This window comes from Lepisosteus platostomus, chromosome 8 (genome assembly GCF_059453375.1).
Source record: "Lepisosteus platostomus isolate fLepPlt1 chromosome 8, fLepPlt1.hap1, whole genome shotgun sequence".
Classification (NCBI taxonomy): Eukaryota; Metazoa; Chordata; class Actinopteri; order Semionotiformes; family Lepisosteidae; genus Lepisosteus; species Lepisosteus platostomus.
Genome location: NC_142618.1, coordinates 37,620,757 through 37,647,752, shown reverse-complemented (window position 1 = coordinate 37,647,752; position 26,996 = coordinate 37,620,757). Strand labels below are relative to the sequence as shown.

At 38.0% G+C, this 26,996-nt stretch overlaps 1 protein-coding gene across 2 annotated transcripts; it reads right to left on the bottom strand.

The window, feature by feature from the left end:
- Positions 1–2,273: 2,273 nt before the first annotated feature.
- On the bottom strand, positions 2,274–14,269 carry LOC148657276 (V-type proton ATPase subunit d 2-like). 2 transcript variants are annotated; one of them, XM_088643319.1, is made up of 8 exons: positions 14,061–14,268; positions 11,012–11,183; positions 10,587–10,765; positions 10,325–10,404; positions 7,917–7,994; positions 6,126–6,302; positions 4,689–4,766; positions 2,274–2,836 (listed from the first exon to the last, which is right to left on the bottom strand). In XM_088643319.1, the coding sequence occupies exons 1-8, from the start codon at positions 14,188–14,190 to the stop codon at positions 2,675–2,677; spliced, it is 1,056 nt and encodes a 351-aa protein (XP_088499445.1). In that variant the 5' UTR covers positions 14,191–14,268; the 3' UTR covers positions 2,274–2,674. The 2 variants fall into 2 exon arrangements, with proteins under 2 accessions (XP_088499445.1, XP_088499446.1); XM_088643320.1 differs by lacking the exon at positions 7,917–7,994 and having other exon boundaries at positions 14,061–14,269.
- Between the last annotated feature and the right edge of the window lie 12,727 nt (positions 14,270–26,996).

Genomic DNA, 26,996 nt, shown 5'->3' with positions numbered 1-26,996 from the left:
TTAAAATGTATTTTAAAATGTTCTAAACAATCCAATTTGGTATATTGTTCTATTGGTCATTTGACTTCTTGCATTTTAACCACAATAATCACAACTGGACTCCACTCAAAGTACCGATTTTACAGATTTGCAGTCAGAAGAATGTCTTAAGAAGTAAAAAAATATATATTAAAATGATTTGGAAATGATGGTGGAGCATTTCTAAAGTATTTGAAGCACTAGATGGAAAGGGGGGCAGTGAAGACACTGTCAGATGAAAGGAAAATACTTATTTTGTTAAGTTATGACAGTTTTTGTACTTTTATTTTGTATCCACAGAATTTGCTACTTAAACATTAAACAAGAATTTTAACAGGTAGGCTAATCTGGTAGGCTTATTATCTTTTCAGGGCTGTTATAGCTGAGAGACTAAAATACTAATATATTGACCTCTTGACAGCTAAAATAATGGATATGGATATACAGTATTTTTTTCTTCTTTAGAAGCTCTCACTTTTAATTAAACTGAGATTTCTGGGTGTCTACACCATTGCATGATTTTTTTTGGTTTAGATCCCATGTTCAAATATTCATTTAATATGTTTCTCGTCTTCCTAAGTACTTTCCAAAAATAATTTCTTCTTGTGAAGGAATTATTTCTTAACAAGATTTTTTTCTTAATAAGAATACTTTTAGTTTCAAATCCTTATTTTTTCATTTGTTCACAAAACTAAAAAGTTCAAGTCAGGAGTGGACAAGTCATCAAATTCCACAGATCAGCAGATTTTTATGAGTCACCCTTAAATCATCTTTTCTATAAACCTCTATATTGTTTTAACCACTGAGGTACTGTATATGATTGAAATGAAGCTGTTTCAAAAACATTTAAAATGAAAATACCAACACCCTTTCACTCTCTTCAAATGCACGTGGTTGTTCTTAATGTCATTTAATCAATCAACTGACTAAAGGGACCAAAGTTCCTTGTGATCCAATGATTTAAGGGATATACAAAACCCGAGGGACTGTGGCTCTGCAGGACCAATATTAGCCATTTCTCTGGTCTATGATTTGTCCACCCACTAAAAGAACTGTGGAAATCTCTTAAGCAACATGGACCGCTGGTTCACTTTCTGACAGCCTTGTCCATCTTGTGTAAAGTAAGACTTACTTCGGACTTTGCATCCTTTTAAGGAACTGTTGCTTTGTTTGACTATATCAACTACAGTGTCAAGACAGTTGACTTTAAAACCTTCCTGAAATTGAGAGAGGTTTCCGTCTTCTGAGGTATTTGCATCTGCACATTGTTTTAATTTTAGATCTTTGATATTTTATTAAAATAATTTCTATAATTATAGTGTTATTCATTCCAAAGCAATGCTAAAATGGTTTACATATTGGAGATACCAATTTCATCCAATACTGAAGTTCAGTAGTAGCCTTAATACACAGCAGGTCAGGTAAATAATTGAGAAATCACTTCACAAATTGAACTTACAGGGAAACCTAGGGAGACCAGATTGTGCAAGCACAGAGTGGAATTTAGCCAGGACTAACTAACTCTTACAAACATTGTCATTGGATATTTAATGGCCAATCTGTCATAACGTGGTACCATACCGGGACATTGGTTTTATGCTGTTGTTGTTATGTCATGCTGAGATCCAAGTGTAGGACTACGTTGGAGAAAGCGCTGAGGTTTGAAAGAAGTGAGGCCAGTTGGAAAAGACCACAGAATTGGGGATGCAGATGACAGGCTGACAGGAGCGGGGCTGCTGGGAAACAGGCAGATGGTATGGACTGACAGGAATGGGGCTGCCGGGAAACAGGCAGATAGGTACAGGCTGGCTGAAACAGTACACCACTGGACCAGTGCTGACACTGAAAGACAGTCACTGTGGAAGGGTTTTGTATCAGGATTCATGGTCTTCTAGTTGACAGAAAGGCAGGTGTCTCACAGAAGGTGTAAATAGGCTATGTGGAGGCTATGAGACAGACCAGGCCCTGTATGGTGAATCATAAGGCCCAGATGTGCCCAGGCCTAGAAAAGCTACACCCCTTTTTTAGATGTGTGCTCTTTGCTTTTCAACACAACCTCAGTGCAACAGTAAGTACTAAGTACTGTAAATAAAATGGTTTTTATACATAATAATGCATTTTTTCCCCACAGTGACAGAATCCAGCCCAGCTCAGGATAAATAACAGCCTAAAAAAACATGGGACAGACATGCAACACTCCACACATGAGTCTTCCATGTTTTTCTACAGTGTAACACTACTACAGTGTAACAGAGTTTGTGATGAACTCGGTTCATTTATTAAAATGAATGTCTCGGGTATTTTATATTATGTTCCATTAAGATAGCTCCAACACGTATTTTTGGATGTACAGCAAAAATTTAAATGGACAGTAAAAGCATTCACAGAATTTGCATCCAGCTTCTCCACACACAATTGAAAGTTTAAAGTTGTCTATGAAATAAAAAGTGGAATAAATGAAAAGGACATTCTAAACACACTATTTGTATTGTATATGTATTATGTCCATCTACAAAATATGCGCTGCATTTTGCATATCCTTGTTCTGAAAGTGTGTTATTAAGTTCACAGTGAAAGACAAATTAAATATATTGATGTCTGTAGGTTAATACACAATTGCTAAGCTATTGGTTGCCTTTCTGTCCTGTTTCTTAATTTAGAAAATGGGGATGTAGTTGTGAATCTTGCTTTTCTGTCTCTGTGCAATGCATTCTGCAATCCACACGATGTTCCTGTGTTCTTGTTCTTTCAACTTCACGTAAGCGTAGAACACCCCAAAGTGGAACTGGTTCAAGAAAGCCAGCGTATTCAACTTTACCTAAAGGAGACAGGAATTAAAAGCACATCATGTGATTGCCTAAAGAAGACAGGCATTAAAAGCACATCACATGGTTAAACAGAGAACTACAACTTTCTTCACTCTGTCACAATATTACCTCAGTTGTTACAACCAGTTACAATGTGCCAGTCTTAACTGAATTCTGCATCTTACCTTCAAAATCAGGTCTCTATTTGTACACTTTTAAAAGAGCTTTTACAGCTGCTGTTTAATACAGTTTTTATCTGCAAGTCACTCACATTTAACTTTTTCTCTTTTATGAGGCTTTGTTCATCATCAGTAAAAAAAAAATTATCTCCAGAAAACCACAAAAAATATCACATAGGCTACATCTTTCAAAATGGTCATTTAAACTCACTAAAAGCAGGTTGAAGGTTCTTATTTCTTTTGCAGTATTAGGAAGCAGTCTTTTGTAAGAAATCAGTGCTAAAATTAATGGGATAGAAATATATTTAAATCAAATCAACGGGATTCTGTTTCATTAGACTTTGCGTTTACCATAGATCTCATTAGAAATCCAAACATAAGTCATTTGTTTTCTTTAATCGTTTAGCTCCAGATATCTGATCTGAATCATGAATAAGTCCTCAGTGTTGTACCAGATCTCCTGACACAAAGGAGTAGTCATTAAAACTCATGGATCAGAGCTACAGCTCACAGCACAGAGTCACTGATCATATTCAATCCACTTGGCAATTTTCTAGGCAGCTTCAGCATTCCTAAATTGAAGCCAGATCTCAGGATCATCATAAAGAAAGCCAAGAGACCCAGGGCTGTGGTAAAGCCTTTATTATATTATTAGAGGAGGCCATTGGCCATTTTGCCCATCTAGTCCATCTGGTAATTAATAGATAATTGATCCAAGGATCTCTTCTAGTTGCTTATTGAAAGAAACCAGAGTATCAGATTTAACTATATATAATTATATAACTAATATAATTATTAGTGTCCTAATAATTATTAGATCAGCACTACCCATCAGAGCATTTCCAGGAACTTGTGGGAAGAAGCAGCTACAGGTATGGAGAACCTAGATGAAGAGCCCTTATAGTATCTCGTCCTTGTAATAACTTATCTCTACATTGTAGCCAAGGATATGAAAGGTACTGTGTGCACTTTCTATATGCAATCATGTGAACATTTGCAACAGAGAACAGAAAGGCACATTTCATGAAAAATAGTAAGTTAAAGGCTGATGAGGTACCTCTACTTCCAGCGTTATTACAATGAAATTTTGCAGGGTGTAGGTTTTCACCAATTGCAAAAAAGAGGTATTTAGAGGTCAATATTTCAGATTGTGTCATATTTCCTGGCACCACTCTAGTACTGTCACTTTAAGGGAACATTTTACTCACAGAACTACCACAGCTTCCTTCTCTTTGACAACTTGCTAACTTAGCTTAGCTCAGCAGCATTATTTTCCCTCAAACCACCATTTCATGAAATAGAATAACTCTCTTTACTGTTAAATCTAAATAGATTTGTGTATTTATATACCATGTATTCATGTATTATTTTAATGATGGATTCCTAACTAGATTTCATTGAAGAACATAGGAATGTAATGCAGTGTACCATATGTATAAATGGTGTAGCTCATTCCTGTGACTTACCGTCACTAACGGACTATGCTCTTATGATACTTCTTCCCACTTGTGAAGCAACACTGAAACATTCTAGTACTTAATTAGTGCTAGGTTAGTATTTTCTGTGGTTGTTTTACAGTATGCCCCTGTTACAGTACATGCACCCTTGACCAGATGAAACTGTAAATTGCTTTGGATAAAAGCTTCTACCAAATGAAGAGATTTCAACGTAAATATAGACTTACTTCATGCACAAAGAACTTGTCCTCTAGTGTCTTCTCAATAGAACCTGGCTCGGATCCCTCAAAAATCAGTTTATATTCCTGTGTTAATCCAAGTAGAGATAATCTTAAATTAATCAGAGAAAATGGCTATTTTCTGCTACTTTTACTCTCCTTCCACATCTGTGGTAACTTGTTTTAATGACATTACTATCAATTCCTTTCCTCAACATGGTCAGCTCATGCTAAATGTTTTGGCAAAACTCTAAAGCTTTGCTGTAACAAAGTGAGAATTAATGGATTTCCTTCAAGGTATGTTGTATCAATAACATATAGATTTTGCTGTTACAAAATTATTCACATGTTTTCATGCTTTGGACTAAATGAAAGTAAATATTCATTATGAGCCACTTGGATCATTTATGTTAAAACATTTTCATACCTTTTGCTGACTCCTACAGATTGCAAGAATGCAAAAATGCTCTTGTATGTAATATTAAGGTATTTTGTAAGATTCTATTACTCTTTTTTTCCTGATAAAGGCAAAAACAGTACAGTGAAACAATATGAGTAAACCTATTATTCTTTTTGCCCAGATTGTTTGCTATGTTAAGAAGATGTTCTCCCAATTCAAATTAGTCAGGATTTATGGCCAGAGAAAGAAAGTAAGTATTGCACCTTGGAGACATCTGCTAAGGACTCCTAGTAGCACTCATTTTCTTCTGAAGACATCTCCTCTTTCAACATAATTTTTTACAATAACCAGATAACATTGTAAGTACTGTAGACTGAGCAGGAGCATGCAAAAATTTATTTATTATAAGACAGCTCTTGGTCCTGGTGAAGCTCAAGGCAACCAGAAGCGTGTTCAGAAGCACTGGGAATAGCACTAGATTGAAAACCCATCTTATCCTGCACAGCAAATGGTAGTGCATCGCAGGGCCACAGACAAAGGGACAATTTAGAACAGCCAATAAAACCTATGCAGCATGAGTGTGAGTGGTAGGAGAAAACCAAAAATGACCCACAAGAATACAGGGAGAACATGCAAACACCACACAGAAGGTGCTGCAGGAAATAATCAAGTTCAGCACAATGTGGGGATCTATGAGACAGCAATGCTAACTGCTGCGCCACTGTGCCAACCCTAAACAGAAACAAAATGTGATAATTGCACTGCCTGTACAGTGCAGCAGAACAGGTAAAAGGCAGGAAAATATTGATAACTTCAGCTGTTTCTCAATTGGGCTGCATGGCACAATAAAGTATTATTGAGCTGCCTTTTACAAAAGAAACAAATGGCTGAAATAAAAAGCTACAGGAAGTGTCATGAAGTAAGTTGTAGATTGGGTAACTTCAGTTTGGTTGCTCTTCTCTCCAGACAACTGTATCTTTAACATAAAGATTATACTTTAATCATTAAAGTTTTGCAAAAAAAGCCTTTGGGAAAAAAGAGCTCACAACAAAGTAATCTGCCACAGCTTTCACTTGCTGGTAGTCCTCTGCTTTGGCCAGCATGCTGAGACCCTGGGGATAGAGCTTCCCACAGGATGGGTACAACTTCCTCCTCTCATCCTGGCTGAGGTCTGTGCCAAAGGAATTCACTGTGATGATAAAAGCCCTCCGGTCAGCTTCAAACTGCAAAAGAGGGGAACAAACATACAGAACTATCTGTCCAGAACTATCTAAAGGTACAGTACCTTGGATGAGGTATCACATGGGAAAATAAAAGGTTAGTGTTGAAAAGCAGACAGAAGAAAAATTCAGTCCAGTACTTAATGGCTATTAAGAAATAATGAAGTTATTTATCTCTTTTAGAAAAGTTTTTATATAATGATAGCAGTTGTCTTTGCTAACAAAGACGAATTTTAAGGCATAGACTGACAGAGACTTAACAACAGTCCAAAGCTGAGGTACATCCAACGTTCTTGATGGCTGTCAAACACTTCACTGTGGGTGCTAGAGAAAAGATCTCCTATTTCTCACATGTTGAGAGCATTACTGGATCTTATTATAGTGTATTCCAACTTCCATTTTGCTACAAGCTTAAAAAAACATAATTGCCTGGCAGAAACTGGATAGCATTGTGCCTTGCTCCTCAGCTATGAATGTTGTAGAACACAGAAGGGAAACATCAATTAGGACCTTCCATTTAAAATATCTCACTGACAGGAGGATGCAAAGTCTAATGATCAAGGTACAGGAGTGCCCTACTGAAACTCCAACTGTACCACTGACTCACCATACTGTATAGCTCCCAGTATGGCTCTGACAAGTCTAAATTACTTCTTACTCATGCAATAAAACGTTTTTTTAAAAAGTCCAAAACCAGAGCAGTTCATCAGGCCAGAGCTCATCCTGGTTTCTGGGGCATTAAGAGAGCCTGTGACTCTGCCCTTTAATGGGATACTGGTCCATCTCATGGATTTCTCGCCAGCAATGCTGGTTCCCATGTACATTCACTTGGGTAGATGGGGGCAAGTGAGGTAAAGTACCTCACTCAAGATACAACAGCAGCACCTGCAGCAGGGACCAGAACCCACAACCAACCACACAACCGCTGCACTGTGCTGCCCTCTCTACCTAAAAGTAAAATAAAATAGTTGGTGCTGATTTGTTCATTTCCCCCCAGTTTCACAATTAACACTGTGGTTGTAGATGATACTGTCTGATATTTTTAATTCTGGCATGGCGCTGCACATTGGCGAGCAGATAACTGCATCACACAAAAAAAAACAATCAATTTTTAATAACTACTTTGTCCAATGCAAGGTCACAGTGAACTGGAGCTTAGTCTGGCAGACAATGGGTACAAGACAGGATACCCTGGACAGGATTCCAGAACATGCACACAACATACACAGGCAATTTAGAGATGAAAGTTACTTCACTCAGCATGTCTGTCTGGAGAGGAAGCCAGAGCTCTAAAGAGAAGCCTCACACACAGCCATATAGAGAATAGGCAGACTCTAGACAGAAGGTGCCCAATGCCAGTATCAAACCCAAAACTCAAGAGTGATGATCAACATCTGAAAGCCTTGTTATAGCTGCACATTCATTCCCGTTTCCATGTTTCCTATACATGTTTAAACTCCTGCATCTCAGTGAATTGGGTGTTTTTAAAAAGAGAGTTCACTAAAATTGGGACCAAACTTTTACCAAAAATGAAGGATTTATTATCTCTTAATTGATATCAGATTCTGAAAAACTGACAGAAGATTCTGAAAGATTGATATCAGATTCTAAACTTACCTCTAGGATGGGACACATTATGTCTTGTGTTGCCCCGCCTTCCTCTCTACAGAACTTGTAGAATGACTCTAAATAAGACTTTCAAAAGAGAACATCATTACAAAGTGTTATGTTGTTGCTTGACTATTTGCAAAGGTTTTGGTGTGTCTGGCAGTCGTGATGTCCATCTGGTCCCAGTGACAGCAGGGAGCTCTGCAAGTCAATGGGTAATGCATTCAATTTCTTTGACTGACCTATTTGTTCTGCCACAGTATTAGCCTTTGATGAAAAAAATATCAACAAAGGGAAAACACAAAAGGTGGAAATTCATTTGAATTTTAAGAGTTTTCAGCTGGTGATCTTTACTAAATAACTGACAGAATCAGCCATAATACTGCTTCATCTGGAGGAAGATAATAGGCAGAATTTCGGACTTCAGAAATTTGTATGACTCCAAAATCGCTTCAATTTTGTGTGAAACTGTGTTTTTGAATTTTGAATGAAACAATCAATGACCACTCTTGATGTGCTCTAGTACATTTGTTACTTATTGAAGAAACTGAGGTGTCTGAAGAATCAAGCTTCTTGAAACAATAGTCAAACATCTAGCTAGTGTCAACATTTGTAGTTCTCAGGTGCTCCAAAGCAAGAAAGGAAATTAAGAGTTTACTTCATTCACACTGAGGAAAGGAAAAGTCTGGTTTACCTTGGTTAATTACGTTCTGAGTAAACAATTAAGAGTCATCAACATAGGATGAAGGTCCTTGTTTCGATCAGATTTAAGTATTTGAACCTTGTTAAGAGAACTTGCTATTCTATTTTTTTCAGGAAACTACAAGTTTCAGTACAGCAAATCCCTAGATAAAAAATGAGATAGGGAATGAATGGGAGATACAAGTATATTTCCTATTCACTTTGTAGCATCTGGATTTATAGAAAGTGATTTAACCCTACTGTAGGTTGTATTCTATTAGGTGCAGAAAGCAGATTTATCTCTATTTTGGGGCCTGTTAGGTGTTATATACTGTAGGATTTCAATACTTGGTAGGTGTCTTGGGTTTTTCTGATTGGTTAGGGTAGGCCTTTGAAGATGTCTTGTCTGTAAATAGTTTAATTGTTTTATGTTTATGTGTTGTGTCATTATTAATAAATATTTGTTTACCTATGTGTACCTTATATGACGGCAGCTATATCACCCTGCAACTCACAACTGACAACCCACTGAAGCTCAGAAGGTGTGAGCTTGTTCAGTACTGGATGGGAAACCTCCTGGGAAAAACTAAGGTTGCTGCTGGAAGAGGTGTTAGTGGGGCCAGCAGGGGGCACTCACCCTGCGGTCTGTGTGGGTCCTAATGCCCCTGAATCTCTATAGTCATTAAAAATCCCTGGGCGTTTCTTAAAAAGAGTAGTGGTGTTACTCCGGTATCCTGGCCAAATTTCCCATTGGCCTTTACCAATCATGGCCTCCTAATAATCCCCATCTATGAATTGGCTTCATCACCGTGTTCTCCTCCCCACTGATAGCTGATGTGTGGTGAGTGTACTGGTGCACTACGGCTGCCGTCATCCAGGTAGGCTGTTCATTGGAGGTGGAGGGGAGTCCCCACTACCTGTAAAGCTCTTTGAATGGAGAGTCCAGAAAAGCGCTGTAATGGTTGACATCCCTCCCCTAGAGGCCGCTCCATTTTACTCCTATCAAATAGTTCCCTGTGATCATTTATATGTGTTCCAGGTGTGCCTTGTTGTGTCTACCCCTATTTATTCTTAGCTCCTCCAGGGCTCAGGGCTCAACATTAGGGTAAGGAAGTCATGAGGCCCACCTAGCACCAGGGTGCCCTACAGCCGTCTCCTGAGGGCATACAATAAGCCTCATCCCCGACACCTCCTGCTTCCTGAGCCCAGGGTCTGGAGGATCTCGCCCCGTCACCCTTGGACCTCCATGTTTTGTCTGTTCGTGTTTTCCCCCTTCCTGGGGATTTTAACCTTTTCACGTCTCAGGATGGATCTCTTGCTAATGGACTCATGGACTGTGCCCTGACCTGCCTTTGGACCTGCTTGGATTTGGACGCCACTCTTTGTATTCCCATCTCCTGCCTCCTCCAGCTCTTACCGCATCGCATAGGGTCTACTACAGAACCCGATACAGACGGCAAAACCCTGTCCACAACAAGCGGACACTATATAAGTGTAAGAAATTATTACCTTATTACTCTTTTCACTAAAGCTGTGCCAAAGAACAAAGGTAATCAGGTGCCGCTAATTATAACAACTGCTCAGGTGTTTTCTTGACACAATCTTTACAATTTGGAGGTTATGATTATTTTAACTATTAATTAACCTTTAACTCAGTCTGTTTCTGGTATTTCTCTGTTTTTGTAACCCATTTGTAACATTATACAAAACAACAGTGGAGGAATAAAGTACAATACCTTATACAGTTTGTTTCTGATAATCTCAGCATTCATTTCATCCAGGTCATTCTCCGATAAAGTGTCTTGGAAAAACTGAGCTGAAATGAAAACAAATCACCCAAGAAAGAAACAAGTTCTTACTGTTATCAAATAAGAGAAATTCAGTGATTTTGTACTGTATTAAAATTGCAACACTATCAATTCTATTGTTTGTCATGTCTCAATGAAGGTGTAATTTAAGACAACGAATTGGACTGCAGGAATGGCTCCCGGGTTTTACCTAAAGGGGTGTCAATCAAAATCGCATTGAAGAGTTCAGCCGGGCTCTGTGCAATGCTGACTGCTTCCATCTGCTCAAAATGGCCCAGAGGATGGCACTTTGGGAGTAGTTCTGAAACTGACCGCTGGCGCAGGGAGCCAGTGATGAGCAGAATGACGTTGTCGATCATATAACTGTAGCTAAAGCCAATGAGAACAAAAAAATGATTAACTGTAACTATCTGGCAAGATAGCAACACACTAAAGGATCAGGTCTATTTTAACTGTTCATTGGTCTATTGCAATTAAGATGCAAACTGACATGCCTGTGTTTAAGGTGGATTTAAGTACAATGTTACAATCTCTTTTTCTTCAAAGGCAGCAGGATTAGAAATTCCCATATACCAGTTGAATGGGAAGAAACTAGCAGCTAAATGGTACACTCACGTGATGTAGCTGAGGAAGGTGGACAGCGGTTCTAAGGATTGTGACCTGAGGTGGCAAAACTCTGTCAGCAACCTTTTCTTCAGCTTGTCATCAATCACAGACACAGTCAGCTCACCACTTTCACTGGCTAGAAAGTTGCCGTAGTCTGTGCTTTGCAGGTGCGATTTCAAATCTAAAACAAAAAACAGCTTGAAAGCTTATTTTCTTCAGGTAAGAAAATGCCAAAATCAACACCCAAATAATCACTTACAACCCCCTAATTCTGTGATCCTCCCATGGTCCTGCAGAGCTAGAGCCCAGCAGTACTTTAAAGGAAGTTGATTAAGTCAACAGCTCTCAAGTTTGAATGAAATCCAAGTCCTGTGATTCTCCAGGACCAGGAGTGAGGAGCTATTTATTTAATTAGAGGGAGATGTACAGTACATTTCATTGATCTTAGACAAAGGGTGTCAGACTTACTTCCTGGACCACCTAGTGTCTACTAGTGTTTGTTCCAAATTGCATAGTGTGCAAGCTCTCATTTGCATGGTATGTCTGATTATTTAATTAACTGCGTTATTAAAATACGTAGACGTAGTACTTATAAGTTGGCTGGGCGGTGTTTTACAATTGCACCTAAATAATGAAAATCGTTTTTCAGCAACCAACCGTAAAAGGCGCTGTGTTTTTTTTACAACGGTTGTGACTGTGACAAGTTATTCCCTAAACTGGCTTTATTTCATTTTGTCGGTGTTGTCCAAGTCCCGAGTCTTCCAAGAGAAATAATTCTCCCTCCCTCATCCCTACTACTCCCAACCGAGCGTTATTTCATAATCAGACGTCAGACAAGCTAACTACTTTTGTTAAATATGAGGATTTCGTTTCACTCAAAGCTTTATTTTTTTTTAAAAAAAAGCAATATCGGCTGCCTTTAACTTACAGAGAAGCAAGCAAACCGAAACTCCGAGCGAACGATAACAGGATTGAAGACTTTACTATTTCTCAGAAAAGCTATAGTAGTAGCGTTCACTTTTGCCAATTCAGCCAATATTTTTTCATAGAAAATAAAAAATACTAGTCCCAAGCAATTTGTTGTTTTTTTTTCTGTCTTTGAGTCTGGCAAATGATTACGGCTTTCTACCCAGGGTGCTCTTATAAGACTTAAGGAGACATCCGTGAACATCAATGAGAACTCCTCGTGAGGAATTCGTAAATTCCATCGAATCAATTAGACAGTTATATTGTTTATGCTGTCGTTGACACCCTCTTGTGACTCACGGCGGTATTGTCACACTTCAGTAAACAGTATCCACAGTAAATAAGGTCTTACCCTACTGCATGTACATTTTTGACATAATTTACAATTTAAGAGTAATCCTCCTATTTTTGATATTATGTTTCAAATCGACTATTTTTCTTAACTATACCAGAATCTAGCTCGTTGATATAAATTATAAAGAGCAGTGGTACAGATCACTGGTACTATTTACTGTACATCATCCGGTTGACCATTATTCCCTTATCTCTTCTCAATCAAATACATGCATTTCTTTAAATACCTACAATACTTAATAAAATTTGAAAAATAATATCTTTATGATGAACAAACTTTCCTCAAAATTTTCCTTTTATTTTAAATCAAATGGTTTGTTCCATCACTGCTGTCGGCTGTTCAAAGAACTCATAACAATTTAAGCAACAAAGACTTGCCTTTTCCTTGTCAACTGTTCATTGCCATCCTAATGCCATACAGATTATCCTTCAGATGAATTCTAACAATCATGTCCATAACCATGCCTGCAGTAAAAGTCAGACTTAGTCTCCAATTGATTCAATGTTTTGCTTTTCAATGAATGTGTGCTACTGTACATTTATATTAGCTGTGTAATAAATGACTCTTAAGTTAATGAGTGGCATTGCTTAGTTTCCTTCCTATAGTGGGCAGAAATAGGTGTTGAGTGCTTCTATAAACAATAAAAATAAGAATACAAATAAAGCAATTACGATTAATATAATAAAATTATTTTTATGTGGTAAAACCTAAAAATCAACCCTTTATTTCATGGAAAACCAGTGCAATTTACATAGTACATGATTTATATGCTGATTCAGATAATGTTTTTTAATATATGAGAACTATTTAAGACAGAATTTTGTCTTAACTCAGAAGCATCCTGTCAGTTTTTCCTTGGGAAACACCTGTGTGAAATATTCATTTAATAGATTGGTCATTCTCTTTCCTTGTCTAAATCCTTTTATAAAATGCAAGGAATCTTGTTTTGTCCTTTAATCCAATAGAAAGAGTTAATTGTGCAAGGCTTGTCTGTTTCTAATATTTCCCTAGATTGAAAAGTCTATCTGATGGTGAACATTCAGACAAACCATACTGTAGCCCATGACTAAGCAGTCATACTGTGCTTCTTAATAAAAATGGAAGTTCCTCTTTCCCTCTGTAAATATATCTCTTTAATTTGTCTGTCATTTCAAGCAGTAACTTTAAGCTTTCATTATTTTGGTTCTTTCTCCATACTGAGAGTGTTACTTTTAAAGCTATTCCATGTTTTTTCCTCTTGGACAAAGAACAATTAGTTTTACTTTGGCACTCTGAACCAAGAAATAGAAAAATATTTCAAATACCATGTAATTGATGAACATAAATGTGCAAATGTAAGCTAACATTGAAATACCTGTGAATGATCTTATGTCATATGTCAATTGGTTTTCTGTAGTCAAATATCCATTTAAAAACAAACTAAATGCTCTTAAAATGTCATGTATTATTTTGAGTGAGTGATTGAATCGTATACTCTTTTTGGAATAAAGCAATTAATTATGAATAATGTATGCACATATAAGTTTTGCCACTTCTAATGCTTCATATATGGCACATCACAAACAAGCTTCTTCATCAATTAAGACACAAACTGATTTTGCCATTGCAGTCAACTACATTTATCACCTACTGTAATCATTTTTTATCACCTAATCAACTGAGACTCTTGGGTACAGATTACTGTCTTTATGCTTATATCTTTTCTGCCTGTTCCTTGTTTTTAGACTTTTCTCTTACCTTCTAGAGTCTCACACTGAGCCAGGTTCTGATAATCTGCCTGTTTTAGGATTCCAGCCTTAAATCCTCTGACCAGGCCCTCCAGATACCCACTGTCCACATTGAAGTTTAGTTCTGAGCAACCAGTCATCTTGTAGTGGGTAGTTTTCTTCACTGATCCACAGTGCTTTAGCGGCTGTCTGCTTGCTGGTTTCCTTAATCTAAACCCTCTGTCACTCCCTTCTTTGTTATTTCTCACAGCACCACTGATCACCTGATGTCTTATTCTGCTTTCCAAAAAGTCATTCCTATAGAACATTTGCTATTAATAACCATGTGTCATTTTTAGTCATGCTTACCAATGCATTTGAGAGGCTTAATGGTTCCTTTAAGGAATGACTTGTTCAATCTACTTTGTTTAGAAAAAAGTACCTAATCTCTTCCTTATATCAATGGTTAACACAAAATTGAGGTTTAGAATTATTTATAAATTTTAATTAAAGTAAAAATATGCTGTCTTAGTTAATCTAAATTGTCCCTGTCCATATGTGCTCTGTGATAGACAAGTGTCTTCCTTGATTCCTGCTGCAGACACAATTTGAAAAACATATTAAAATCATTATTGGAAAAGACAAAAGGATGTACAGTATTGAAGAAAAGGTTTGAAAGCATGAAAATCAATATAAAATATAGGAATTTTCTGATGTAAGAGGCATTATATTTCTGACAATAAACACTGCTTTAACATAATGATAAACTAACACCTTTATCTTCTACCAGCAATTCATCAGCTCCAGCAGGGGGAGCACAAACGTCCTTTCCGAGCTGATTTTTGTATGGCTTTTTACATTGTATCAGCCCTACCAGGAAAAGGTCAAATACAAGGTCCTCATCTACAGTGCAATGTCCTGGACAACAGCTTTGCTCAATTACTTTTATATGCTTGTGCCACATGTCTGACTAAACTTTTCTTCCCTTCTTCCATTTGAATCGTGACTGGGATAGTGGCAATAACAGAATAGTTTCAGCCTCAAGGTGTTGAACACATGGAAGTGAAATTATACAGAATGTCATTGAAAACACACTTGGCACACACTATAAGACACGCACGCATATCTGAGATGTTTTTAATAAAGCATTCATTTTATAAATCAGTAAGAAATATTTTTAACATTTTTACATGATCTCAATGCACTTTCTGTTCTCAATTGAAATCAGCAGGTAGACATGTTGCTAAGCCAAACAGTTACAGAGACGATCAAAACACTCTCAATCATGGCTCTGTAAAACTGTATTAGAATTAGTTGAGAGACACCAAGGTTTTTCAGTTGGCACCAAAAGTACATTCTCTGCAGTGCTTTCTTTGTGATACTGGGGATGTTCATGTCCCATTTAAGGGTATTTGAGATCATCATTCCCAAAGACTTAAAGGACTCCACCACACACACATCTAGATCATTGATTACCAGGGGAAACAGGTTTCAGAGAATGTTTCTGGAAATCAACCACCATGTTCACTGTTTTAAGGGTGTTCACCCCCAGGTGGTTGTTAGCAGACCATGGAACCAAGCGACTCACCTCCCTCCTGTACGTAGTCTCATCCTGATTAGTGCTGAACCCTACAGGGTCATCCTCAAACTGAATTAGTTTGACTGAAAAGTCACTGGTGTACAAGGAATAGAGTAACAGGGAAAACACACATTCTTGGTTCCACTGGCAGATGGAAAGCAGAACATCGAACTGTAACAAATTATTGTAAAAGTGTTCTAGAGTGATAGTATTAAAAGCAGAACTAAAATCTGCAAAAATAATTATTGCATGCATGCCTGAGGATTACAGATGTTGCAAAATATAGTAAAAGCCCATGTTAACAGCATCAACTGACTTGTTGGCCCTTTATGCAAACTGTAGAGGATCTAAATGTCAATCTGCAATAAATTTTAGTTAAAGTATCATGGCTTCAAAAGTCTTCATTATGATGGATTAAGAGATACTGGCCTATAGTCATGAATACAAGCTATTTTGTCCTTCTCTGGTAAATAATGCAAGATTTAAAGCAGGCGGGGATCTTACACTGATCTAGAGACTGAGAGGAGGCTGAAGAGGAGCAGAGCGAGCTGAAAAGTCAGTGTTGTCATAGCACTGAGGGCAATGAGGTAGTAGAATTGGAACTGGTCATCAGAATTCATGAGCTATGGTCATCATTAAGGTGTAATTTCTAAGTGAAGTGAAGCTGTATCAATGATACACTGTTATGTGAAATGATTTGCTGACAGTTACAAAGCTACTGTAATTTAAATCTGTGAAACAAGAAATCTCCTCAGCTATCTAGAACTTGTTTAGATTTAAGATAAGGATGTATTGTTGTTTTATTTTTAGGAGGAAGAGGAAATTCAAATTTACAGTATCACACATGTTCAATAGATAATTTGGCTGAAGTGTTTTCTCCCATTGTCTATGGATATGATGAAAGAGAGAAGGAACTTTAGACAATGCAGGACTTCATCTTGCAAGCATTAACACTGAAATGAAATACTGACTAGTATTGCCTGTTTACAATATAAACACAGGGGAAAAAGAAAAGAACAGTTAACATGCAAGTCATTTGCTCTCTTGACACTTTATAGTGGAATTTATGAGCAAGATTTAACCAGCCTGCTACTCTTAAAAAATAATCAAGTCTCATAGCTATTCATACTTTGCCACCTGTCAAACAAATGTTTGTTTGATTTCAAAACAAGCATCTTGATGGTCTTTAACAAATACCAGGAGCTATGGGGTGAACACTGCTTTCAGTATCCACCTTTCTTTTTCACATTTAAAAAAGTGCTTTAACACAGTTTGAGTTTATCTCCACTGTCCAATTTTGCACACAATCAGACATGTACTAAGGTCCCCAGTTGCCATTTACACATTTATCTGTGCAGTGAACACAGGTTAAGGAGGGTAGTCACTGAGCAAGATTAAATTCCATCAGCTGCTTGTGTACAGATACCAGCTCCACAGATACCACCTGTTTCCTCCACCCAGATGGAAAGAATGCAATTTTCTTCAACTCGACAGCTAAGGAAGAGCAAAGAGTGAACTGATAAATTGAACACAGAGAATTCAGTTTGTTTCTAAAAATTTATTGGGTCACAGACTTAACCTTGCGTAAATGAAATAAAAACATTTTCCATGTATGGGCTCATGCTGCTGATCACACTAGTGCACTGCAGTAAAGAGTGTGATCATTATTTGTCCTGAGTTTATCCATCCAGCCACCTACTTTCTAACCTCTTTATCTAATAGGATCTCAGGGGAGCCAGAGACAATCCCAGCAAGCAACCCACATGAACATGAGAAGAACATACAAACTCTGCATAGCTAGCTTCCCTATTTCCAGCATTGAACCCAGGGCCCCAGCATTGTGAAGCAGCAATGCTACAATGTGCCACTGAGCTGCCTGTCCTGTTTTATTTTTTGTTGTAGTTAACAGCCAGAGGATACCCAGTATCATGGGAACTGAAAGACCAAGCTTAGTGAAAACTACCGCAACCAGGAGGGAACTGAGGCACCTTGGGAACTGTGTACTATGGGCAGGTGAAGGACCAAAGCAGCAGGGCATGACGACACTACAGCACTGAGGATGAAGCAGCAGCAAGCCGAAATAGAGAGGCTAGTTGAGGTGCACCAGCAGCATTAAGAACCTCCGCTGTTAAGAGAAGCAAAAAATATAATGAACAAGGAAAAAAACTCTACTTTTTCTTTCTGAACTCTTCCTGTTTTGAAAAAAAAGATTGACTCGAGAAAAGATGTAACAACAAAACACCTGGCAGATGACATTTAATGTAGACAAGAGCAGGTTTTGCATGCAGGTAGTGAAAACAAACTAGAACTAAAAATGAGAAATACTAGATGCATTATGCTTCCAATGCTTAAGCTACTCATGACAAAGTTAGGCATTTATGAAAAATGTTAGGCTACATATTTAATATTAAATGTTATGGTTAAATTGTACAATGCACTAATTAGGGCCTCATTTAGAATACTTTGTGCAATATTGGTCACTACAAAAAAATATTTCTTGCAAAACAAATATTACTGCTGTACAATCAGTCCTGAAGAGAGCACTGAGGTACTTTCCAGGACTTAAGTGAGTGTCCTACACTGACTGAAAGAACTGAACCTTTTAGTCTTGAATAGAAAAGAATATGAGAGTACCTGATACCAGTATTCAAAATATTCAAAGGCAATGCAATGTACTGGACTACTTCAATATGAATAGTGAAACACAAACACAAGTAGAAACTATGTGAAAGTGCATTTAATACTGAGTAAAGGAGGGACTACTTCACTCAAAGGGTGGTGGGAGTATGTAACAAGTTTTCCAACAATATGGTTGAAACTTTGTCATTTTGACTTCCTTCAGGGATCAGCTGGATGAGATCATTGGATCAATTTTCTATTAACAACCAGATGGGTCAAACAGCCTCCTCTCATTTATAACCCTTCTTATGTTCTTAATTTCCAATCAGGCAATACTGAACTGTCAGCTAGAGAGCAGGAACAGACAAATAAAGGAGCTGGATTGAGACACAGTTCAGAAAATAAATATATAAGGAGTGAGCAAACAGCTTCTGAAATGGACAGTTCTCAGCTTTCTTCTGTGACCATCAACGGCAGAGCAGACCAAATTGTTATTAGAAACTCATATCTGGGAGCACTACCCCATACCTGAGGGTTATGACTCTGAGAAACTAGAAAACAACAGCTTAATCTGTCCAGTTTACAGGAGTTACTCCATTGCTACTGTCAGATTTTATTTTCAATAAATATTACTTCCTATTCTAAGGCTTATTTTCTAATAATTTGGAAGAAACTTCAACTTCTAACTTAACTGATGGATAAAGGTGTAACTCTTAAGAATAAACATAACACGTCCTGAATTCACCACAAACTATGTGAGAAGGAATTGTCTTAATTAAGTTTCAATGAGTCAATTATTATCATAAGACAATCTTTCGCAAAGTATTTGTCAGGATAGGTAGCACAGGGTGGTATACCTGGCTCAAGAACATAAGACATGTTACAAACAAGAGGTTTTAGCTTAAAAATCATAGTTGGGTATCTTGTCCCACACTCCCACAACCTTTTGTGTAAAGAAGAATTGTAGGTTACCCTGCAGGAAAGGCAAACAATGAAAATAATAAATGATAGCATGAAAATGTCATTAAATGAACAATACACATATTTAAATACATTAAGGCATGGGTGAAATAACTAACAACTACATCATTTCACACACCAATTGTAATACGTTAGGGCACAAACAGAAATAATTAGGGGGTGTTTTATAATATAAAACTCAAAATGCATCCATCCATTTTCTAACCACATTATCCACTACCATGTTGCTGGGAAGCCTGAGCTTATCCTATCAAGCAATGGACATAAAGCGGCATGCACCCTGGACAGGAAGACAGTCCATCGCAGCGCACACACAGACACAGACACTCACATTCACACTAGGGACAGTTTTTCCAGAAGCCAATTAACCTACCAATACTGTATGTCTTTGGACTGTGGGAGGGAACTGGACCTGGAGGAAACTCACATGAACACAGGAAGAACATAGAAAATCTACACGCATAGCACCACAGGCCCAAATTTGAACCCAGGACTCCAGCACTGCAAGGCAACGATGTTAAGTGTGCTGCCCAAAAATCCTGGCAGCCATTTAAAATATTGTAACAGATAAGGCATCTACTGTATAGTTAGGAATGAAAACAGACCAAGTGGGCTCTGTAATGTCTTTATTTCTTTGGAAGTGTGATATTTGTGTAACAAATACGAGACAAACTTAGAATACAAATAAATATTTACAAACTAACACATTAACACTCAAAATATTATTTACAGATTATTTAAAAAGACTGTGGGATCTAGAGTCAAGGCTTTATGTAGGCTGAAGCTACCCTTAATTCACAGCTGTCATGGCAGCCAGTCATCAGAGATCAACCCACAAACGAGCTAATCACAACAAGCGATGCTGCTTGTTAAACCATTACCACCCTCTGTACTGTTCTGCACTCAGCTCTATTTAAACCCTCTAAACTTGCTACTCGCTACTCAGTATTGATTTCTCTCCTAGAGAACTCCTACCTCACCCCTTTTTGAGAACCTTTTTTGTACAACCACATTCAGCTTTTTGAACTTACAGTACCTTTGCTCTTGACCACAGACTCGCCTGTTGATTCGGATTGGACACCTGTGCTGTTTGTGCCTCTACTCTCTCTCTTGTCTGCATAGGATCCTTTTACTTCTCCACTTGGATTCCTTACAATAGCTCCCTCAAAGATAGATCATCCTTAGTGCAAACAAGTATTTTAAAGAGGTAACGCTTAGTATGTCACAGTCAGAATCTAAATTGCCATGTGCCGTTAGCATTCATTTTAATTATGCCAGGCTGCAGACATTAGTTCTTCACCATATTGATTAAGGCATTCAAATTTAATTATTTTTATTTTCTATTCATAGATGCTCTGATCATACCCAATAAGAAGCAAGAAATGCATTAGAATGAATGCAAATATAAAGCTAGGGTTAATTTTCTTACCTGCTCTTCATGTATCTTATCATGGGCAAATGGAGACTCCTAAAAACCTGTGCAGGCCTTCTGGTTATAAGACCCTCTCATAAATGTGTTAATGTGTTTCTTATCTCTGCAGTGGACAGGGGATAAATCAGAAAGGCTCTGCAGTTTCATTGTGCATGATATTTAGTTTTTTAATTAGCTGAAGACATCATCTTTACTAAAACACAGGCAACAAATAACATATTATAATAAAAATAACAACAAAATTGATGATAAAAGTAATACTAAATCATACCATTAAAAGAAAATAAAACATAGTCAAAAACAATACAGTAAAAAATGTATGATAAAGGGAAACAAAAACAGATAAGGGAAGAAAGAAAAAACAGCAATGATGTATGGCAAATATATTAAAATGGAAAATATGACAGAAGTAAAATGTTTATCAGTATCCAGTGTTTCCTTGATCTCATTACCCAACTTCACACTCTGGGACTCAAAGACAAAGAAAACACAAAAGCAAAAAATAATGGATTGACAATGACATATTTATGAATCTGAATAGGCACAGTTTAGGTGGAGTTGTACTTTTCAGATATCAAATCTTTGTAAAGATAAACTTCATGTGAATAAGTTACAATGCCATCTGGCATAAGAGTTTTCTGCTGCAGGGATCCATTTCAGGCCCATTGCTCTTCCTGATCTTTACAAATGATGTAGATTCTGACAGAATTAGTAAACTAGTTAAATTTTCAGATGATACAGATAACACTAGAGGGCCGTAGTAAGAACACAGAATCACTGGCAAATGAAAGACTACACAAAATCATGGATTGGGATTTCATGATCAACTTCACTTGGCATATTACATGTACAGTGATATACACAGGCAGCAGGACATGAGCATAAGGGCCACCCCTCACTTGCATCCTTTCTCACATTCTTAATGCAAAGACAGAAAGTGTGTAAGACTCCTGCAATGGCCTCGACGCAGGCTGCAGATTGACCCCATTTAGTAGTCACAGGAAACCCATATATTATAGCTTCGTGGCATAATCCCACAGACCACGAATGTCAGTCTCCTCCACACAGTGTGCTACAGTATGTGTGTCCCTTGCATAAGACAAAATACAGCACACAATATTAAACCAGTGTTACAGAATTGTTAGCTTTCTTCTGGACTCTCGTGACATATACAGATCAGAAGTTAGAGTTGAATTTAAAAATAAATCAAGACACAGAGAAATAAATACATGCTCTTGTATACAGCAGGTTAGACTACTGCAATGCCACACTATCAGGGAGCACCCACCACTCTTTCAACACCTTACAGCGAATTCATAATGCAGCATCTAGAATTGTTACTAGGAGCAGAAAGTACGACTATACTTAGCTCTCTTCATTGGCTTCCTGTCAGGAACAGGGTGGACTTTAAAATCCTTCTACTTACTTATAAGGCTCTCAGAGGTCAGGCACCTGTCTATCTAATGGAATTGATTAATGTATAAGTCACCTGCTTAGATCACAGAATGCAGGTCTTCTTCATATTCCACACATTAATAAAAAAACAGTTGGTGATAAAGCCTTTAGTTACAGGGCCCTTACTTTATGGAACAGTCTCCCACCCCATGTTTGGGATCCCGAGTCAATCTTAGTAGTATAATCCAGACTGCAAACCTATTACTTCAGCCTAGCCTACTCAAACCTAACATTATAGTCTGCTGCAACCATGGCTGCTGGTGCTGCTGTACATGCAATTGTGTATCTCTGTGTTGGCCCACCAGGTAGATACATCTGTTCTGACCAAATTATCCTATTCTCCTCCCCACATGTCCGGATGGCGCCCGGGCAGGGCACCATCTGAGTTGGATGCTGCATCACTGCCATGGATCTTCGAGGGACATTGTGAATATAGCTATCGTTTAGGAGGATTTTGCTGGACTACAGAGATCCGCATGGAGTACTGACATACAGAAGACATGATGGATGGAATAATACCCTTATTCATTTATTTCTTTTTTTAATTGTATAATGTTAGCATGCCCAAAGGGGTTGGGCAGCCAGTTGACCTTGGACCCCTAGAGGTTTTTTATTTCCTTACTAAGGAGTTTTTGGTTCCTCTCCTGTATTGTCTTCTGGTCTTTTCTGTCCTGTTCTGCCTTGGGGCAACCTTGTTTTGAAAGGCACTATATAAAAATGAATTGAATTAAATTTGACATGGAACATCTGTTACAAGAAACAAAAGAAATAAGCAAGGAGTCCTTATGTGCACAGATTAAACTAATGATACAATGATTCTATTAAAATGTTGTTTTCATATTAACTTAAACCCAGAATAAATGATAAATATTTCAGGCAGTTCACTTTTATTTGCATTTATTTTTTGCTTACTAAAATTTAAATTTATTAAAATTTGTTTTTTAAATGGTTGCACAATATTCAGATTAAGCAATCATATCAGTAATCTGATATAGATTGCACAAAAAATTGAAGATTCACTGAATGTTTCCTGGACTTGGATCAGCTTTTGGACTTTGGTAAAATGGCATCTCTATGATGTCAATGAGGTCATAAACCAGTTGACTCAGGGCTAAACTGAGGAAACTGTTTACAGTTTACACAGGAAACAGAGGAATCTCTTTGACCGGGAATAGCTGTTTGAAACACCCCTTCTTATTCCCCACCGTGGAGCGGGAATGTTCATTTGATCACAGAAATATGTGTGCAGTAAGATCCATTACAAGAAGAGTCATTGAGGGATGTGTTCGGGGTAAGCAGTGTCACTGAGGGATGTATTCAGTGTAAGCAGTGAGGGATGTGTTCAGTGTGAGTAGTGTCACTGGGGGATGTGTTCAGTGGTTAGAGATTCAAACAATTTTCATGTTTGAATAGTTTATTCTGTTATTAAAGATCATGTGAAATCAGCAATAACCACATACGTAATATACAAGGACACAGCTACACATTTTCAGCACGTTATAACAGTACATGAGCCCTGTTATGACACTTTAGTTTAGTTTAGTTTAGTTTAGTTTAGTTTAGTTGTGTTAAATAGGCTGACCAGAGTAACCATGACAATAATAAAATATACAAACCTCTCCACAGGTCAAGAGACTGCTCTGGAGAACTCTTCTGAAGAGCTATTGTCTTACACTTAACCTATCAGCCTCCAGCATCCAGAGAATACAGAACTACTGCAGCTGTCAGGCATCAGGCCCCCTGATCTAGCAGAATGCCACTGAAATGATACAAAAACGCAGCTGTTTTACCACACACCCTGCAATACACAGATGGTTGTGAAATTCAATTACATCACTGTCCTCTCTCTGGGAACAAAGCTGCAGTTCAGAACAAACAGAACATAGAACTTATGACCACTTATGGCGATTAACAAAGATGTTCCAGTTTGCTCTGGCATCTGGTCACTAGGTCTTCTTCTGGCAGTGGCGGTTCAGCCGTCTGCAGTAGCAGATAGCGTTGAAGAATCGGCAGTGGCAGGACGCACACGGATCACAGCACAGGGAGTGAAAGATGCAGCTCTCCATGACACGGGAGCATCTTCGACTCGGGGGATCCGGAGCCTGCTTTTGTTTCTAAAATGGAAAAAAAAATATTTCAGTGCTTAAAGGCAGAGAACTGAGACCCAGGTATATATATATACTCTTGTAATTGAAGAAAACATCAAGAGGTAAAGACTGAGTCAGATCTACTGACAGGAAAATTAAAGACTAGAAAATATTAGACCATATTAGAAAAATAATGTGATAATTATAAAGTCATTTTAATAACCATCTGTGCAATAGAAGTTCACAGTAAGTTGGGGTAAACCTAACCCAGCGGACAACGAGTTCAAGGCAAGATAGACCGTGGATGCGACACCAAAAGCCTCCCCAGGCCAGAATTAAACAGCATTCAGAGCCCAGGAGAAGAGCTGTGAGGCAGCAGTGCTGACAACCAAGTCCCTATGTAGCTCATTATGAGGTAATTTTATGCTAAATTGATCTCAAAGAAAAAGCTCTGTTTCAATCCATTTTTATTCTGAATGAAATTAAGTGAGACAAATTCAATATTTTGTAATTACTGTTTGAGTAAATCATTAAGTGATTGTAATCTGATCTGATTGCTTCAGGCGTCCTTTTATTAACTTAAAGCAGGAGAACAGCAGACAAAGCTTAAATTCAATTAAGAATTTAGACTATTTTTCTGTGTCTCATGTATTCAGCTGGGGATGTTGCTGAATCACAGAATGAAGTCTTAAAATCCTGTTGGATAAGGGCTCTCAAGTGACTCATCCAGTAAGGTCTGGGGGGGGGGGATTCCCCAAGCAGTGCCACTAGGGCTGGGACTGGAGTCAGTCACTGTTTTCTTGTGTCCCCACACCACGTGAGCTGGTCTCCATGTTATTCCATCAGAGGAATCAGTCTAGAGCGGAGAAGCCAGTTATATTCCAGGGCTCCAGGGATGGTCCTACTGACAGGCTGAAGGAAGTGAATGCCTTTAGTCATGAACAAAAGAGTATGAGGGAACCTAATGTAACTATACAAAATCCTCAAAAGCATCAAAGTGGGCTTCATCAGAATCAATAGTGAAACACGAACCAGAGAAACTCTGTGGGAAGTGCATTTAAAACTGAGAACAGAAGGCAGTTCTTAACTCAAAGAGTTGTGGGAGTGTGGAACAAGCTACCCAGCCATGCTGTTGAGGCCAATACCCTGGCTTCTTTCAAGGAAAAGCTGGATGAATATGGATCCCTGGATCAATAAGTCACTAATTACCAAATAAGATAGATGGTTCTCAACTGATGTTTGGGAAAGATGACAGCAACATAACCTCTTATCCCCACATATTTAAATTGTAATCATTCATTTCTCAGAGCAGTATGCAAATCTCTTTTCATTTCGAGTTTCACCCTGTGTATCTCTCCTCTGCCTCCACCTTGGTCGCTCCTCTCTACATTGAGGTCCTTGTCCTATAGCCAGGGGGCTGGCCTTCAGCAAAGAAGGTTCAGCTAAATATCACTTTGCCTAAATACCCAATAAACATAATCAAACACATCTAAGCTTGGGTCATTATTTCATAGCTGTGAAGAATGTTTCTCTCATGGAAACACATGGGGGTAGAGAATGCACAAAGTCTCCTATTCTCATCCTGGTACAAGGGTGGCTGTAAGAAGCTCTAATGAATAACGCTCCCAAGTGGGTCAGCTGCTCAAGGTGCCTAGGCCGAGCTCTGTTATACAGTGTTGTGTTCAATCTGGGGGCATATCAATACCCAGCTGTGACTGGCTGGGTGGCTTAAATATAGCTTACAATTTTCATCACTACCTGTTGTGTACCAGCTCATACCTGGAGCAAACCCCAGGCAGGTCACCTCATGTTTTTTAAGGAAACCAGGTTGTGTTACTCTTGAGGTGCTACATATAGAATATGTTATCTGTATTATGCTATTCAGGGAGTAAAACACGTTCAAAACAGAAAAAAAGTATTGTCTTCAACCAAAACCCTACATAAAATGGTTCAAAAACAGACACTAGGTTTACTGTTCATTGCTCATTGAAGAGCATTATAACAATAGCACAAATATAATTTGAATTTATGCAAAAGTCAGTTTCCTGTCCCATGTGTCAAGTTACTCTCTCATCTCCTTGAGTCAGTGGAGTTGGCTAATTCCAATTCATAGAGAATTACATTTCAACAAACATTTCATTTCTGGAAAATGACGTAAGCAGACCTGTAGCCTGTGGGCAGATAAGACTGTTTTCCACAAATCTGCTAAATTGCAATTACTGGGCTTCCAAGTGCTGCTCTGTAATACTGTTCAATCCTCAAAAGAAATGTGACCCAAGTTAATACAGCTACAAAACAGCCAAAAGCTTAAGGCAATAACAGAGCGATAAGGCTCTGTCACAATATCGACTTTTTCTTACAGAAACTTTCTTAATCCTACAAATACAAACCAACAGTTTTCTCTCTGATTAGAAAAGCACTAATCAGTGAAGGAAAAGAAAACTCTTGATTACTGGCGGCTATCAGTCTGGTACCCAACTGAGCAAGCAATCCAATTTGAGGTCAGGCATTGAGTACTTAAGAAGAGCAGAAGAACTTTGGAGTGGCTCAGGAAGGGTGAGCTCTACTGCAGTTAATTGCTTTTTTCGGGAAATGTCAATACCCATGATTTATTTTTTTAAAAAACTCCACACTAGCTCAAAATAAGCTAACAGCCTGCAGAGGTTCTTTTGTCATTATTCACTGCTGCTATTACATTGCAAAGAATTACACATAAGGCACAAAATCAGCAATGTGGCTTGAGACCGCAGATCCAGATCTTTTTGTGAACCTTGACAGTTACAAAAAGAGCAGTAAAGTCAACATATCACTCAC

What these genes read in the sequence shown, in the direction of transcription:
- LOC148657276 (XM_088643319.1), bottom strand. Translation starts at nt 14,190, where the DNA reads ATGACTGGTTGCTCAGAACTAAACTTCAATGTGGACAGTGGGTATCTG. An exon ending in TCAGTGTGAGACTCTAGAAG is followed by an intron (nt 11,184 to 14,060) that starts GTAAGAGAAAAG and finishes TTTTTGTTTTAG; the next exon opens with ATTTGAAATCGCACCTGCAA. An exon ending in TAATGTGTCCCATCCTAGAG is followed by an intron (nt 6,303 to 7,916) that starts GTAAGTTTAGAA and finishes CCTCTTTTGCAG; the next exon opens with TTTGAAGCTGACCGGAGGGC.